The sequence below is a fragment of the Tachysurus fulvidraco genome, unplaced genomic scaffold (assembly GCF_022655615.1).
Source record: "Tachysurus fulvidraco isolate hzauxx_2018 unplaced genomic scaffold, HZAU_PFXX_2.0 HiC_scaffold_55_np12, whole genome shotgun sequence".
NCBI lineage: Eukaryota > Metazoa > Chordata > Actinopteri > Siluriformes > Bagridae > Tachysurus > Tachysurus fulvidraco.
The window spans coordinates 1-15,132 of NW_025927224.1; the positions used below are offsets into that span (position 1 = coordinate 1).

At 36.9% G+C, this 15,132-nt stretch overlaps 1 protein-coding gene across 3 annotated transcripts; it reads right to left on the reverse strand.

Moving 5' to 3' along the window:
* Positions 1 to 985: 985 nt before the first annotated feature.
* Positions 986 to 13,105, reverse strand: LOC113636979. Of its 3 annotated transcripts, none has more exons than XM_047809789.1 (14): positions 12,064 to 12,198; positions 11,756 to 11,918; positions 11,402 to 11,594; positions 10,739 to 10,846; positions 10,019 to 10,126; positions 9,299 to 9,406; positions 8,579 to 8,686; positions 7,859 to 7,966; positions 7,139 to 7,246; positions 6,455 to 6,526; positions 4,075 to 5,686; positions 2,818 to 2,883; positions 2,580 to 2,666; positions 986 to 2,006 (listed from the first exon to the last, which is right to left on the reverse strand). In XM_047809789.1, the coding sequence occupies exons 1-14, from the start codon at positions 12,164 to 12,166 to the stop codon at positions 1,774 to 1,776; spliced, it is 3,177 nt and encodes a 1,058-aa protein (XP_047665745.1). In that variant the 5' UTR covers positions 12,167 to 12,198; the 3' UTR covers positions 986 to 1,773. The 3 variants fall into 3 exon arrangements, with proteins under 3 accessions (XP_047665745.1, XP_047665744.1, XP_047665746.1); XM_047809788.1 differs by having other exon boundaries at positions 4,075 to 6,091; XM_047809790.1 differs by lacking the exons at positions 11,402 to 11,594; positions 11,756 to 11,918; positions 12,064 to 12,198 and adding an exon at positions 12,834 to 13,105 and having other exon boundaries at positions 4,075 to 6,091.
* Between the last annotated feature and the right edge of the window lie 2,027 nt (positions 13,106 to 15,132).

Consider the following 15,132-nt stretch of genomic DNA (forward strand, 5'->3'; position numbering starts at 1 on the left):
CACATTCTTGTAATTAGAGCACTGTGGGGTCAGTAGTTCTGCCGGTGTGTTCTGGGGACACCACTTTCCTGAGGTTCTACTCATGTGAAAAAAATCTGGCATGTATAATTTAATTCTGGGAACATAAAGATCACTTGAAATTCTTGATTTAACTCTCAGAGTTTCTGTGCTTGTTTTTTTCACACCTAATGGGGACATAACGAGAACTCATCACTAATGGGGACCTAATTTGCATACACAGAAAATTAACCGATTTTCATGTTATAGTGGGGACATCACTAGATACCCAATTTGCATACACAGAAATTTGGCTGGTTTTTGTGTTGTAGTGGGGACATCACTAAACGTCTCTAATTTGCATACACACACATCAGGTCATTTATAACATCAAGGGGACATGGCTTAATAAAAACAAGTTGAGTATTTAACTTAACTACCTTATGAAAAATTACAAACCAAGGATGTGTAACACTACATGTAAAGAACAGATGACTTGTATTTTCTCTATTTGTTGATTTAAGCACCTCATGAGTTTGAAGAATTATTTACATCAAGGACTGTTAACCAAAACGTCACTAATTGCATACTCAAAATGGCAATTAATCTCTTTTACACAAATATGCATCAACACAATATAGATTACAGACTCATTTTTTCTGGAGCTTCCCTTTTTCATTAAATGAAAACCTTTAGATACCAAGGAACCTTTTATGGAAGGAGGTACCATGGCTATTACAGATTTCAAAGCTATAATCTCAAGTCAAGTCGTCACCCCTTTCCTTCACCAGATATTTTTGAGGAACAGAAAGGACACATGCATGAGGTACTGAACCTTACTGATTTGTCAAAGAATATCAAATACCAGTCATTTTGGCAAGTTACAACTGATAGATGCATCTTCTATTTCAGCTGCTTGAGCTATTTGCATATTGATCTGGAACTCTTTACTGAAGTAAAAACACTGTCAGTCAAAAAAAAGCCCTCGTCAGGAAAAGCCCTGTTTATTTAACATAACAGACAACTTGAGTCTTGAGCTTCTTTACTGCCAAAGTCAACAGAAAGTCTCATTAAATTTACTAAAAGCTCACATGTACTATGAATAAACTCTCATATTTAGTGTAATACAAAGCTGTTAAAAGCACAACTCTTATTTACACTTACATCAACATCCAAAAGTAAATGAGTATTCTCTATAACATACTATAACAAGCACTGAACATTCTATAACTGGCTAGGCCTGACTAGCATTTACTTCATAATTAACTAATTACAAATAAATTGCATTCAAGTATTTGGATCAAAAACTTTCAGCAACCAAAATAAAAATTTTGACCCTTACAATCACCTCAAACCTTGCATACTGCACATTACTTAGTATACACAAATGAAAGGATTTTTTCCAAAACATGAATATGGCCTTAATCTTTATTTATCTACCTAAACTGACTACTCTAAAAAGTGGCAGCTAACAATTTAACAACATTTGCCAAGCTAGCTAGGCTAAACAAATAAATGGGCAGCACATTGGAGCTTTTATTGCCCAAACAAAAGGCAGTGGCAGTAAAATGAAAGGAGGTGGCCAAAATAAATTTGATTGGATGCAGTATCAATGTGTAGGTAAGGGTTCTTATAAATATTGAAATACTTGATCTGCTCCTGGTTAGTTTATTATGAAATAAATGCTGACTGGTTCATTAACGTGATAGCCTAGAGATGGAACATAACTTAAAGAAGAACTAGAAAAAGTACCAAAAGTGCCATTATCCATCTTATCTAATCATTCTTGTTTAGATCTCTCTTATAAGCTACAATGCGATTGTAGACATAGAATTTGACACTTTGCCAGTCTCTATCTTTAAGAGCTAAAGGCTCAGCTGTAATGCAGTTTTGACAGGCCAACTTCCCTGGGACACGGCATGACATGATGAAAGTCTTCATATGTCTCTCCACTGCGGTGACCTCGTTTACTTCCCAAGCCTTCCTCTTTTTCAGAGTAGAAGTTTTACCTAAATGAAATAATTAAACATAAGTTACACAGCAAACACACAACCTTATATCTGACGTCAATTGTTGTCTAGCAACTGCTCTCTAATTACATGGACAGGCGATTCAATACTGTGTTGCATTCTGATTTATTGGCCTTGCATCCTCACACAGTTAGGGCTCTGTTACCTTTCTGATGGGTGGCCTTGTACTGGGAGTTTTATGTTGTTTTTTCCAGTTAACTAAAAGTTGACGATGAAATTTTGAGTCTTAAGAATGAAAAATCTTCAGTTCTCATGTTGGGAATTTCTACCAAAAGACAGGATCAATGCATTCATCAGGCGAGAGTCAGGCTACTGGTGGTGAATTTGTGTAGTGAATCACATTTTCTTGCTGATTTCTTATCACTGTTCCAATGGCCTATACTGTATTATTTAAATCAAATAACATGGTCATGGTCAATGTTATGGTCAAAACATGATATTTGCTGATTATAGCCACCAACCTAGCCTCAGCTCTGTAAAATATACAAGATATATACAAAAGAAAAATACATCAGATATATTAAGATAAATCAGATTTATTACCACACTCACCTTTAGAAGACCTTTGAAGAGAATTCATCTCCACGGTGTGCACGATTTCAGTGTCCACTGGTGGCATCCCGACATCTGCTTGAGTGTCTGTGGAAAATTTGTGGCAACTCCATGTAAAATTTTAACCATATTTAATTACTTTTTTAAAGCATACTATCTTTTTATATTCTATTACAATTAAAAAAAAAATAATCAGTGTAACAATAATCATGCTAGTTATTATTTTAAAAATCCTTACCTTCATGTTCTTCACATTTCTCACCTTCCTCACTCATTATTTCATCACTGTTTAACTCCATTTCCTCTGCAAAAAGTAGAGTGGTACGTTTGTCAGACTTTACACCACAGCCACTTTGTTTCATGTGTCTCATATTAACGAAATACAGTACTGTGCAAACATTTTAGGCAGGTGTGGGGAAAATGCTTTCAAAAATAAAACTTAATTGTTTATTTATCAATTAACAAAATTCAAAGTAAATACACAGGAGAGAAATCCAAATCAAGTCAATATTTGGTGTGACTACAGTTTTTGAAGGAACTCAGCAGATAGGTTGTTCCAAACAAATTGGAGAACTAAACACAGATCTTCTGTGGATGTTGGCTGCCTCAAATCCTTCTGCTTTTTCATGTAATCCCTGACAGACTCGATCAGGGTTCTCTGGAGGCCAAAACCATCACTTCCAGGACTCCTTTTTCTTCACTATTTGGAAGATAGTTCTTAATGACGTTGGCTGTATGTGTGTGGGGTTGTCCTGCTGCAAAATGCATTTGGTCATGATGGTATTGCATAATGGATATCTGCCTGTATTTCTCAGCATTGAGGACACCATTAATCCTGTCCAAATCTCCATTTGCAAAAATGTCTTTTGCTGCTGGCACTGCTGGACGACATCTGATGTCAAACGGAAGTGAGCATGTCTTGATGCAGCAGTATTTCATCTGCTGCATTAATTTTCCATGGCCAACCACTGCATCTACAGTCCTCAACATAGGCTGTTAGTGCTTCTTCAAAATATCTTGAAACCCCAGTCTGCTTTGGACTATTTGTCTGGGAGAGAACATGCTGATGCTGTAGAACTACCTTGTGTCTTGTTACTGTATGATGTGACATGAAACGGTCTTCCACAGCCTTACCTTAGTAGAAGAGTTTGTCTGTTCCTCACCCACATTTAATCTCCTACACAGCTTTTTTTGTTTCAACCTACATATGAAATTGATGATCATTAGCACCTGCTTGGTGTTACTGGTTAATCATACACCTGACTCTGATCCTACAAAATCCCTGAATTTGTCCAAGCTACTGATTTGATTTAGGTTTTTCTTGTGTTTGCTCACTTAGTACATTCATAAAAATAAATATAATTTTTGAAAGCATCCTTAATTTTAAAGCATTTCTTCACATCTGTCTAAGCCTTTTGTACAGTACTATACTTAAAAATAGAAACCCATGACTGTAGATGAGCAAAATAACAAAAAATGTTTTTATATACTGTACCATTTGGATCAATAGTGATCTCATCCAAATTCTTGCCCTTAAACTGCCCAACTCTTCCTTGTTCTAACGCCATAAGCACTTTGCTGACTTTTGCAAGCTGTAGGGTCTTTTCAGGAAGGCGATAGTATTCCCGATGAATTCGGATATCATGTCCAAGAAAGTTTGCTAACTGATCCAAATCCGTGTCCCTCAGATTTAGGACTGTAGAAAGAGTTGCTGCCTGTTTTCGTAATTTTGTGGATGTAAGTGCATATGGACTATCTGCACCACAATGCTTGGCAAAGTTACGGATGCAGTCCGAGCCTCTGTAATGCGACATTGCTGTTGGCCGAGCAAAAAGATAAACATTTTCCTTTAGCACTCCACAAGTCTCCCTGTTCTTTACGAGCAACTCCAATGCACCCAGCATTTTTGGTGTCAGTAGAACAGGAACTGGACGTCCTCTTTTTCCCCTGATGACAATTCTTGAGAAATGTCTGCACAGTTTCTTCTCAACTTCAGACAATGCCCAGTCTACATCAGCATGTGGATCAGAGGTGTCCCTGGTTAAAAATGCAGATAAAGGCATACTTGATACCTCTCCCTCTCTGCGGCGGTTGAACAGGATGATTTGAGTTAAAATGGTTTTGGCAAGTTCGGACCAGTATTTTGTAGAAGACACTGATGATAACTGCTTGACGCATTCATCTTGTGTTTTGTCAAGGAAGGTGTGAAGCTTTTGCACGTCCTTTGTAAATGGCAACACAGTAGGTGCATTCCACTTTAATTCTTCTATATTTCGTGCAGCTGTTGCAGAGATCAAATCACACCACCGTTCCTTATGCACATCTTGAAATCCAGTGACTTTCTGTGCCAAGTCAACATCCTTGTTAATCAAAGCTTTAGCTTTTGTAAGCTTACTAAGCTTCATTAGGCTTATTCCAAGTTTTTTTGCAAGTGAAGGTGTTCTGTATGTGTTGGTTTGATAATCATATCCACATGCATGTCTAACAGCTTTAACTGTCTTCATATAGTTCTGTGGATCTAGGAAATCTTCCATTCTTTTCAAAGATGCAACTTTGCTGCCACTGACCAGTAACCTTCCCAGCTCTCGCAACTTCTGTCGGACATATGCCTCATTCTTAGCAGATATTCCACCTTTGTTCAGCAAGTGTTCTCCCACCTGAATGATGCAGCAGTCATTTTTGACAGCAGCTGTGATTTCATCTAGATTCATGTGGCTTACTGTCTTCCATAATGCTTTGCTTATGTTTGAAGATACAGGTTGTGCATATGAACAGAGAGCTTGGACACGATTTTTTCCAGGTCTTGAGATTTTATCTTTAGTGCTCAATTTACAGCTTTTCATATGCCTCCAGAGAACCTTCCGGGTAAACAGCCCTTGGCAATATGCACAATGCATAAATTCAGTGCCTTCTGTTTGATTTTGTGGTTGTCTGTACGGAACCAGTTCTCCTTCGCCTGACTTCATTACAGCTGCATTGTGTGCATAGTTGCCTCTGTGTCGAAGATCATTAAAAAACATTTTTCTTTGCATAGAACCCTTTGGAAACTGGCATCCTTCAGTTACTTCTTTTTCAGTGGAATGCACATATTCCAAATGTCTTGCCATCTTGTTATAAGGTTTGAAGCAAAACAGACAATAGTGTTTCTTATTGTATACCCTACCACCATCATGTTTTCTTTTGACTGAATTTACAACTACTCTTGCATTTTTCTGAACATTCGTTGGACTGATGCAAGCTACATCACTGTCTCTAACTTGAGAATGATCAGTTACTTCCATGGTCTCATGACTGCTTTTGTCCATGACATTTGGGGTGGTGCTATCAGGGACAGAACTGCTGGGAAGAACAGGGTCTGTGTCTGACCGACACAAATTTAAAGGTTTAACGATCATGCTACTCTCTGAACTGCTCTCATCACTGTCATCTTTGGAGTTTGGGACATATTCCTCTCCACTGTCTGGAGTAGAATCAAAGAGCTCATCTGAAGCATCAGGAATTAAGTCTTTCATCTAAAAATTAATAACAATTTAGTTAATTATGAAGAATTAGTCCTACACTTTCAATGAGAACAAAGTCAATTCAGTTGAACCTGAACAGTGTTCTACTGCAAACATCTGCCCCTCTATTAATTCCTAAATATTTGCACCTTTCTCAGGTACTTATAATTTTGAAAAGAAGTGTAGCTTTATAATGTCCTAGTCATTACTGACAAATCCTATGCTGTGGAATATTCTGAAACAAGCTCTGTTATGAACTACAAAACATGACTTAACTATAATATATTTAACTATAATTAATAATATAAATTGATGCAAGTATAATCATTTACATTACAGTATATGATGTGTACCAATTCAACATGAAAACCTTACAAAGACACTTTTGGTCCTCCTTAACCTTGGTATGCACATATCTTGTTCATCACTGTCTTCTGATGAAGAATGCTGAAACAAGATATTAGAAAATTTAGTGCAACCCAAAAAAGAATTATGTAATATAAAACAAAGTCTGTCCATTGCAAGAAAAAAATGTTCCATTAACTATAGGAATAAACTTTATTAATTTGGGGTTAGATATAGAACATATCGAAAAACTAATAATTAAGATGTATTTATACACAAATACAAATATACGAGTTGTTTTGTAGTTAATTCTTACATATGGCAGTAAACAGCTTTAACACATCATGGCCAAATCATACTTTCAGGGGACCTTTAACACAGTTCAGGTATAAGTAATTTGTGGGGACACTGTACAGACTACAAATATCACTTCCCCCATACCAAGACTTTCACACACACTAAACACACTAAAACCTGCTTTGTGGGGACTCCGTATGGACGTCACAAATCGACACAATTAAAAATAAGGGGCATGGTTTGGACACTTCAAATGTCACTCAAGTAATAGCTTTCTACACTACGTTTGTCGTCATGTACACCGAAGATGGATTTAAATCATGCTTAGTGTTCCTTGAGACAGTAAGCAGGTGGTAAAGTACAACAAAGAAAGAGAATGCTCTAGCAAACAGTACTACTATGACTGAGATGATGTACCTGTTCAGTCACTGATGCACTAGTAGCAGTATTATGATCCAGAAGAGATGTAGACTGTGATGGATGTTTTTCTTGGACATTGTTCTCATCAGGGTTGTCCTCCATAACCTGTAAATGTATTGGATATTTGGAAAATTTAGTGCACCCAAAAGAAGACTAGGTTACACAAAACAAATACTGTAGGTTGTACATTGCAAGAAAAATGTTACACTATAGGACAAAATAGTATAATTTCAGGGTTAAATATAGAATATTTTAAAAAGCTCTGTAATAAATTTATGGTATTTAGACACACGTTTGCAATTTTGTAGTTAATTCTTACATATGGCAGTAAACAGCTTTAACACATCATGGCCAAATCATACTTTCAGGGGACCTTTAACACAGTTCAGGTATAAGTAATTTGTGGGGACACTGTACAGACTACAAATATCACTTCCCCCATACCAAGACTTTCACACACACTAAACACACTAAAACCTGCTTTGTGGGGACTCCGTATGGACGTCACAAATCGACACAATTAAAAATAAGGGGCATGGTTTGGACACTTCAAATGTCACTCAAGTAATAGCTTTCTACACTACGTTTGTCGTCATGTACACCGAAGATGGATTTAAATCATGCTTAGTGTTCCTTGAGACAGTAAGCAGGTGGTAAAGTACAACAAAGAAAGAGAATGCTCTAGCAAACAGTACTACTATGACTGAGATGATGTACCTGTTCAGTCACTGATGCACTAGTAGCAGTATTATGATCCAGAAGAGATGTAGACTGTGATGGATGTTTTTCTTGGACATTGTTCTCATCAGGGTTGTCCTCCATAACCTGTAAATGTATTGGATATTTGGAAAATTTAGTGCACCCAAAAGAAGACTAGGTTACACAAAACAAATACTGTAGGTTGTACATTGCAAGAAAAATGTTACACTATAGGACAAAATAGTATAATTTCAGGGTTAAATATAGAATATTTTAAAAAGCTCTGTAATAAATTTATGGTATTTAGACACACGTTTGCAATTTTGTAGTTAATTCTTACATATGGCAGTAAACAGCTTTAACACATCATGGCCAAATCATACTTTCAGGGGACCTTTAACACAGTTCAGGTATAAGTAATTTGTGGGGACACTGTACAGACTACAAATATCACTTCCCCCATACCAAGACTTTCACACACACTAAACACACTAAAACCTGCTTTGTGGGGACTCCGTATGGACGTCACAAATCGACACAATTAAAAATAAGGGGCATGGTTTGGACACTTCAAATGTCACTCAAGTAATAGCTTTCTACACTACGTTTGTCGTCATGTACACCGAAGATGGATTTAAATCATGCTTAGTGTTCCTTGAGACAGTAAGCAGGTGGTAAAGTACAACAAAGAAAGAGAATGCTCTAGCAAACAGTACTACTATGACTGAGATGATGTACCTGTTCAGTCACTGATGCACTAGTAGCAGTATTATGATCCAGAAGAGATGTAGACTGTGATGGATGTTTTTCTTGGACATTGTTCTCATCAGGGTTGTCCTCCATAACCTGTAAATGTATTGGATATTTGGAAAATTTAGTGCACCCAAAAGAAGACTAGGTTACACAAAACAAATACTGTAGGTTGTACATTGCAAGAAAAATGTTACACTATAGGACAAAATAGTATAATTTCAGGGTTAAATATAGAATATTTTAAAAAGCTCTGTAATAAATTTATGGTATTTAGACACACGTTTGCAATTTTGTAGTTAATTCTTACATATGGCAGTAAACAGCTTTAACACATCATGGCCAAATCATACTTTCAGGGGACCTTTAACACAGTTCAGGTATAAGTAATTTGTGGGGACACTGTACAGACTACAAATATCACTTCCCCCATACCAAGACTTTCACACACACTAAACACACTAAAACCTGCTTTGTGGGGACTCCGTATGGACGTCACAAATCGACACAATTAAAAATAAGGGGCATGGTTTGGACACTTCAAATGTCACTCAAGTAATAGCTTTCTACACTACGTTTGTCGTCATGTACACCGAAGATGGATTTAAATCATGCTTAGTGTTCCTTGAGACAGTAAGCAGGTGGTAAAGTACAACAAAGAAAGAGAATGCTCTAGCAAACAGTACTACTATGACTGAGATGATGTACCTGTTCAGTCACTGATGCACTAGTAGCAGTATTATGATCCAGAAGAGATGTAGACTGTGATGGATGTTTTTCTTGGACATTGTTCTCATCAGGGTTGTCCTCCATAACCTGTAAATGTATTGGATATTTGGAAAATTTAGTGCACCCAAAAGAAGACTAGGTTACACAAAACAAATACTGTAGGTTGTACATTGCAAGAAAAATGTTACACTATAGGACAAAATAGTATAATTTCAGGGTTAAATATAGAATATTTTAAAAAGCTCTGTAATAAATTTATGGTATTTAGACACACGTTTGCAATTTTGTAGTTAATTCTTACATATGGCAGTAAACAGCTTTAACACATCATGGCCAAATCATACTTTCAGGGGACCTTTAACACAGTTCAGGTATAAGTAATTTGTGGGGACACTGTACAGACTACAAATATCACTTCCCCCATACCAAGACTTTCACACACACTAAACACACTAAAACCTGCTTTGTGGGGACTCCGTATGGACGTCACAAATCGACACAATTAAAAATAAGGGGCATGGTTTGGACACTTCAAATGTCACTCAAGTAATAGCTTTCTACACTACGTTTGTCGTCATGTACACCGAAGATGGATTTAAATCATGCTTAGTGTTCCTTGAGACAGTAAGCAGGTGGTAAAGTACAACAAAGAAAGAGAATGCTCTAGCAAACAGTACTACTATGACTGAGATGATGTACCTGTTCAGTCACTGATGCACTAGTAGCAGTATTATGATCCAGAAGAGATGTAGACTGTGATGGATGTTTTTCTTGGACATTGTTCTCATCAGGGTTGTCCTCCATAACCTGTAAATGTATTGGATATTTGGAAAATTTAGTGCACCCAAAAGAAGACTAGGTTACACAAAACAAATACTGTAGGTTGTACATTGCAAGAAAAATGTTACACTATAGGACAAAATAGTATAATTTCAGGGTTAAATATAGAATATTTTAAAAAGCTCTGTAATAAATTTATGGTATTTAGACACACGTTTGCAATTTTGTAGTTAATTCTTACATATGGCAGTAAACAGCTTTAACACATCATGGCCAAATCATACTTTCAGGGGACCTTTAACACAGTTCAGGTATAAGTAATTTGTGGGGACACTGTACAGACTACAAATATCACTTCCCCCATACCAAGACTTTCACACACACTAAACACACTAAAACCTGCTTTGTGGGGACTCCGTATGGACGTCACAAATCGACACAATTAAAAATAAGGGGCATGGTTTGGACACTTCAAATGTCACTCAAGTAATAGCTTTCTACACTACGTTTGTCGTCATGTACACCGAAGATGGATTTAAATCATGCTTAGTGTTCCTTGAGACAGTAAGCAGGTGGTAAAGTACAACAAAGAAAGAGAATGCTCTAGCAAACAGTACTACTATGACTGAGATGATGTACCTGTTCAGTCACTGATGCACTAGTAGCAGTATTATGATCCAGAAGAGATGTAGACTGTGATGGATGTTTTTCTTGGACATTGTTCTCATCAGGGTTGTCCTCCATAACCTGTAAATGTATTGGATATTTGGAAAATTTAGTGCACCCAAAAGAAGACTAGGTTACACAAAACAAAAATGCTGTCCCTTCCCAGAAAAAAAAATTATATATTTGTTTTTATATAGAAAAATATATTTTGGATTATAAATTTAGATACAGAGTATTGGGGAAGAGTTACAATTACAATGCATTCAGCTACTCATACACATAGTTCTCTAGTTAATTCTTAAATATGGCAGTAAATTACTTTAACACATCATGGCCAAACCATACTTCCAGGGGACCTTTAACACAGTTCAAGATTAAGTGACTTGAGGGGACACTGTTCCAAGTAAACATATCCTTTCAACTATCTCAAGACACTCACACACAACTAACTGAAACCTATTTTGTGGGGACTCTGTATATAAACTATAAACCGGCAAAATTAAAAATAAAGGACAATATTTGAACACTTCAAAATGTTCATTACAAGAAATGTTAATTATTTCACAATAGGAATTAAGTAATTATCACATCCAGGTTATATATTGAATATTATGGCAAACTTTGAGAAATAGATACCTTGCTACGCCAAGGCCAGTCTGTTCCTCCATAATCATATGTAATTTCTTGTCCTTGTTTAATGTCTTTTAATGCAAAGAGACAAAGATGTGGCCTCCTATCCACTTCAATCTTCTTCATTCTGCAATTTGGGTGCTTGTGGTCATCATTAACAAGCCTACCAAAAGATCCATCTTCTTTTGCAGCATCAATACTTAATACAGAAGGGTAAAAGAAAAGACAAAATGTTCAGTGCCTGAATTAAGTGGACAGTTGTTGCAGAGGTAATGCACAACTATCGTGTACAACAACAAACATGTAGAGGTAATGTCCAACTATCAACCATAGTACAAATTAATTAAATTATCAGCTTACCACCAAGTTTTTCCCTTCCACTTGAAGTCGAACATAAACACACCACATGCATCGTGGTAAATTCTTCTCCTTCTTTGAGACTCGATGAAATCAATCATTTCTCCTCGGTACTCTGCCACAAAATCACCTTTGTCAAATGAAGTTAGAGTGAAGATACCACGCCCTGTTAAAGAAAATACAGTGAACTATTTACTCAGGCAATGTAACAATAGTGATTTTAATACTCATTGGACTGTTTTCATGATTTTGTAAAATCTCTGTGATTCAGATTTTTTTTACACAAAAAAGCATGTTTGTACATTTCTTACCTTTCTCTGAACTTATGTACTTCACCTCTAGCTTAGATGTCTTGTCACTCTTGGTAGTGACATAATAAATGGCATCTGTGAGAGGGCTGATCCTTCGTGGCATTTTAACTCTACCAGAAAATGTTAGTGTGATTTTTATGAGTTTTTCTTTTCCCCAGTGATGTTTCTGATGATGAAAATATCAAAAACATGTTTGTAAGTGTAATAAAGCACGTTGTTCAGACAGATCAGATCACAGTTACAGCACTGAGTCGCACCACACCAAGATTATTAACAAAACAAATTCATATCTACTAATGAGCTGTGCTTGGCCAGGCTAATAATATATAACTTTTTTTTAACAGACCCCATAATTATTTAAATATAGGCCTCTACCAAAGGGTTGCCCAATCAGCTTGTGTTACATTTTTTAAAAATTGTTAAAGAAATATAATAAGTCAACATGTGGGCTACCAAACGGTTGCACAGAACATTAAAGAATTAAGCTTGATTTTTTTTTATATAAATTAACTATTCGACTGCGTGGTGAAGCTAGTTGGATTAAAGTATAAACACCACTAAACATTCCCATTTCAACTATCGGAGTTGTTTTATTATCAGACTTTCTAATGTGCTTGATAGAGAAGGCGTGCGCGAGCTCAGCTGGCAATTAAAGTCCGCTGGCATAACAATCCATTTAACCACTTTACCATTGCTATTAATTAAAAATAACGTGTTGAAACACGCAAATAAAAAGCTACAAACATAAAGTACAAAACCAAACAACTTACCTTCGGTTATATTTGGTTTTGAAGAAGTTGGAAAATCTCTCATCAGCGCAATTGGAAACAGCCGTGTAATTAGTTAACCAGTGACCGCGGGGGCAGATGGGTATTGTAGTTCTTATCCTACTTCCTGTGAGGTGTTCACGAACCATTAGCGCAGTCAAAAAAACTACACTCCGCCATAACGAGACTGAGGGATTTCATTTCACCGTTTTAGATTTTAAAAAGCGTAATTTGACACATAGTACGAAAATCGAAAGACTGAAATATGGATTAGTATTAATGACTCATAATGATTTGGGAAAAAATTTTTTGATTTATAAATATATCTTAACAAGCTAGCTATCTACCAGTTTAATTAGGCTCTCTACATTTTCTGTTTATTTTAACTTATACTCAAATAGCCAAATTAATGACAAATTGAACAAAACTTTAAACGTATAGTCTTACCTCTTTGTTTTATAGCTAATACAATGTTTAAGTGGCAGTAAAGCTACTGCGCATGTGCAGATTACGCACGTACCTCTACAAAGTAGGCGGTACCTTAATTTGCATAAATTAGACATGCAGATTGTGTGAAGGTCAGATAAGCTCCACCCCAAAAATCCCGTTTCCAGACTACAGGGGGCGACACAGAGCAAACCGTTCACACACACACACCTTGTCCAGACCATGACTTATGGGCCAGAACTAAAAAACACGTGAGGCACCTATTTAAAGCCTCTCTAACACGTTTTAAAGCTTTACCCTTCCGGGGACGTGGATTTTTGTCCCCATAAAGATTTTGGTCCCCATGATGTTGCTGTGTAAACAGAGTGTTGTCCCCAGAAAGTGATAATTACAAACACACACACACACACACACACACACACACACACACACACACACACACACAGTCACTCTCACACACACACACACACACACACACACACACACACACTCACACACACACACACACAGTCACTCTCACACACACACACACACACACACACACACACACACACACACACACACACACACACACAGTAGTGTGTAATAAATACCCACAACACATCATGGTGGAAGATATAATACATCAGCACAGGTCACAGTGCGTGTGCGTGTGTGTGTGTGTGTGTGTGTGTGTGTGTGTGTGTGTGAGAGAGAGAGAGAGAGAGAGAGAGAGAGAGAGAGAGAGAGAGAGAGAGAGAGAGAGAGAGCGATTAACCAGTTTATATGTTTATTTCCAGATTCTGGCAGTCACACACAACTATCACAATCACACTTCATTGCTCTGCTTTCAGTACAATAGAGTGTACAGTGTATCAGACTCTGTTGTTCAGCTGTTGTCTTGTTTATCTATAACAGAGTCTACTTATATACATGTAATCTAACATAGCTGTTCACATTTATATCCCATTTACAGTAAGTCCTGTGTCTGGACGATGTCGACTAAATATTTCAAGTAGAACAGTGATGTTTTGTTTTGACCCACGTTTGATATTTGAATTTTGACTTCACTGACTTTCTTTGTGAATGACACTGAGTTTTAGAATGAGATTAGTGTTGGAGACAATATAGCACATTTAGACTATAAACCTTATAGATTCTGTAATATTTTGTGTTTTACAGCTGATAAAATGACTCCTGAATGTTGTCTTTACATTCCTTTCTGTGTTGCTTGTAATCTACTCTCAGGGTTAAACATGGGCTCGGTTTATAATGTACCCAGACGATCGGGGAACACCGGGCCTCCTAGTAGTGGACCTAGGAGTATAGAATACAGTTCTCAAGCCACAGATGTGCTCAAATGGATATTTTACATCTAAACAGTGCAGGTTAATGTTGTACAACCACAGAGTGCTGTTACTAACCTCCATATATTGCTGGGTGTTGGTGTCGGAACTCAGAGCCGGTCTCCAAGTCGACACATCGCAGGGTGATCTACTTTTTTTTTTTTAAATCAACAACATGTTCACTAGACCCCATCCCAACTAAACTACTGAAAGAAGTGTTACATAAAGCTGGTGAGCCTCTTCTTAATATCATTAACTCCTCGTTATCTTTAGGTTACGTCCCGAAGTCTTTTAAGTTGGCAGTTATTAGGCCACTCATCAAAAAAACCTAACTTAGATCCAAATGAACTATCAAATTACAGACCTATCTCACATCTTCTGTTTATGTCTAAAATACTAGAAAAGGTTGTGTCTGTTCAACTGAGCTCCTTCTTACAGGAGAGCAACATCCTTGAAGAGTTTCAGTCAGGTTTCAGGCCCCATCATAGCACAGAAACTGCACTTGTTAAAGTTACAAACGACTTGTTCTT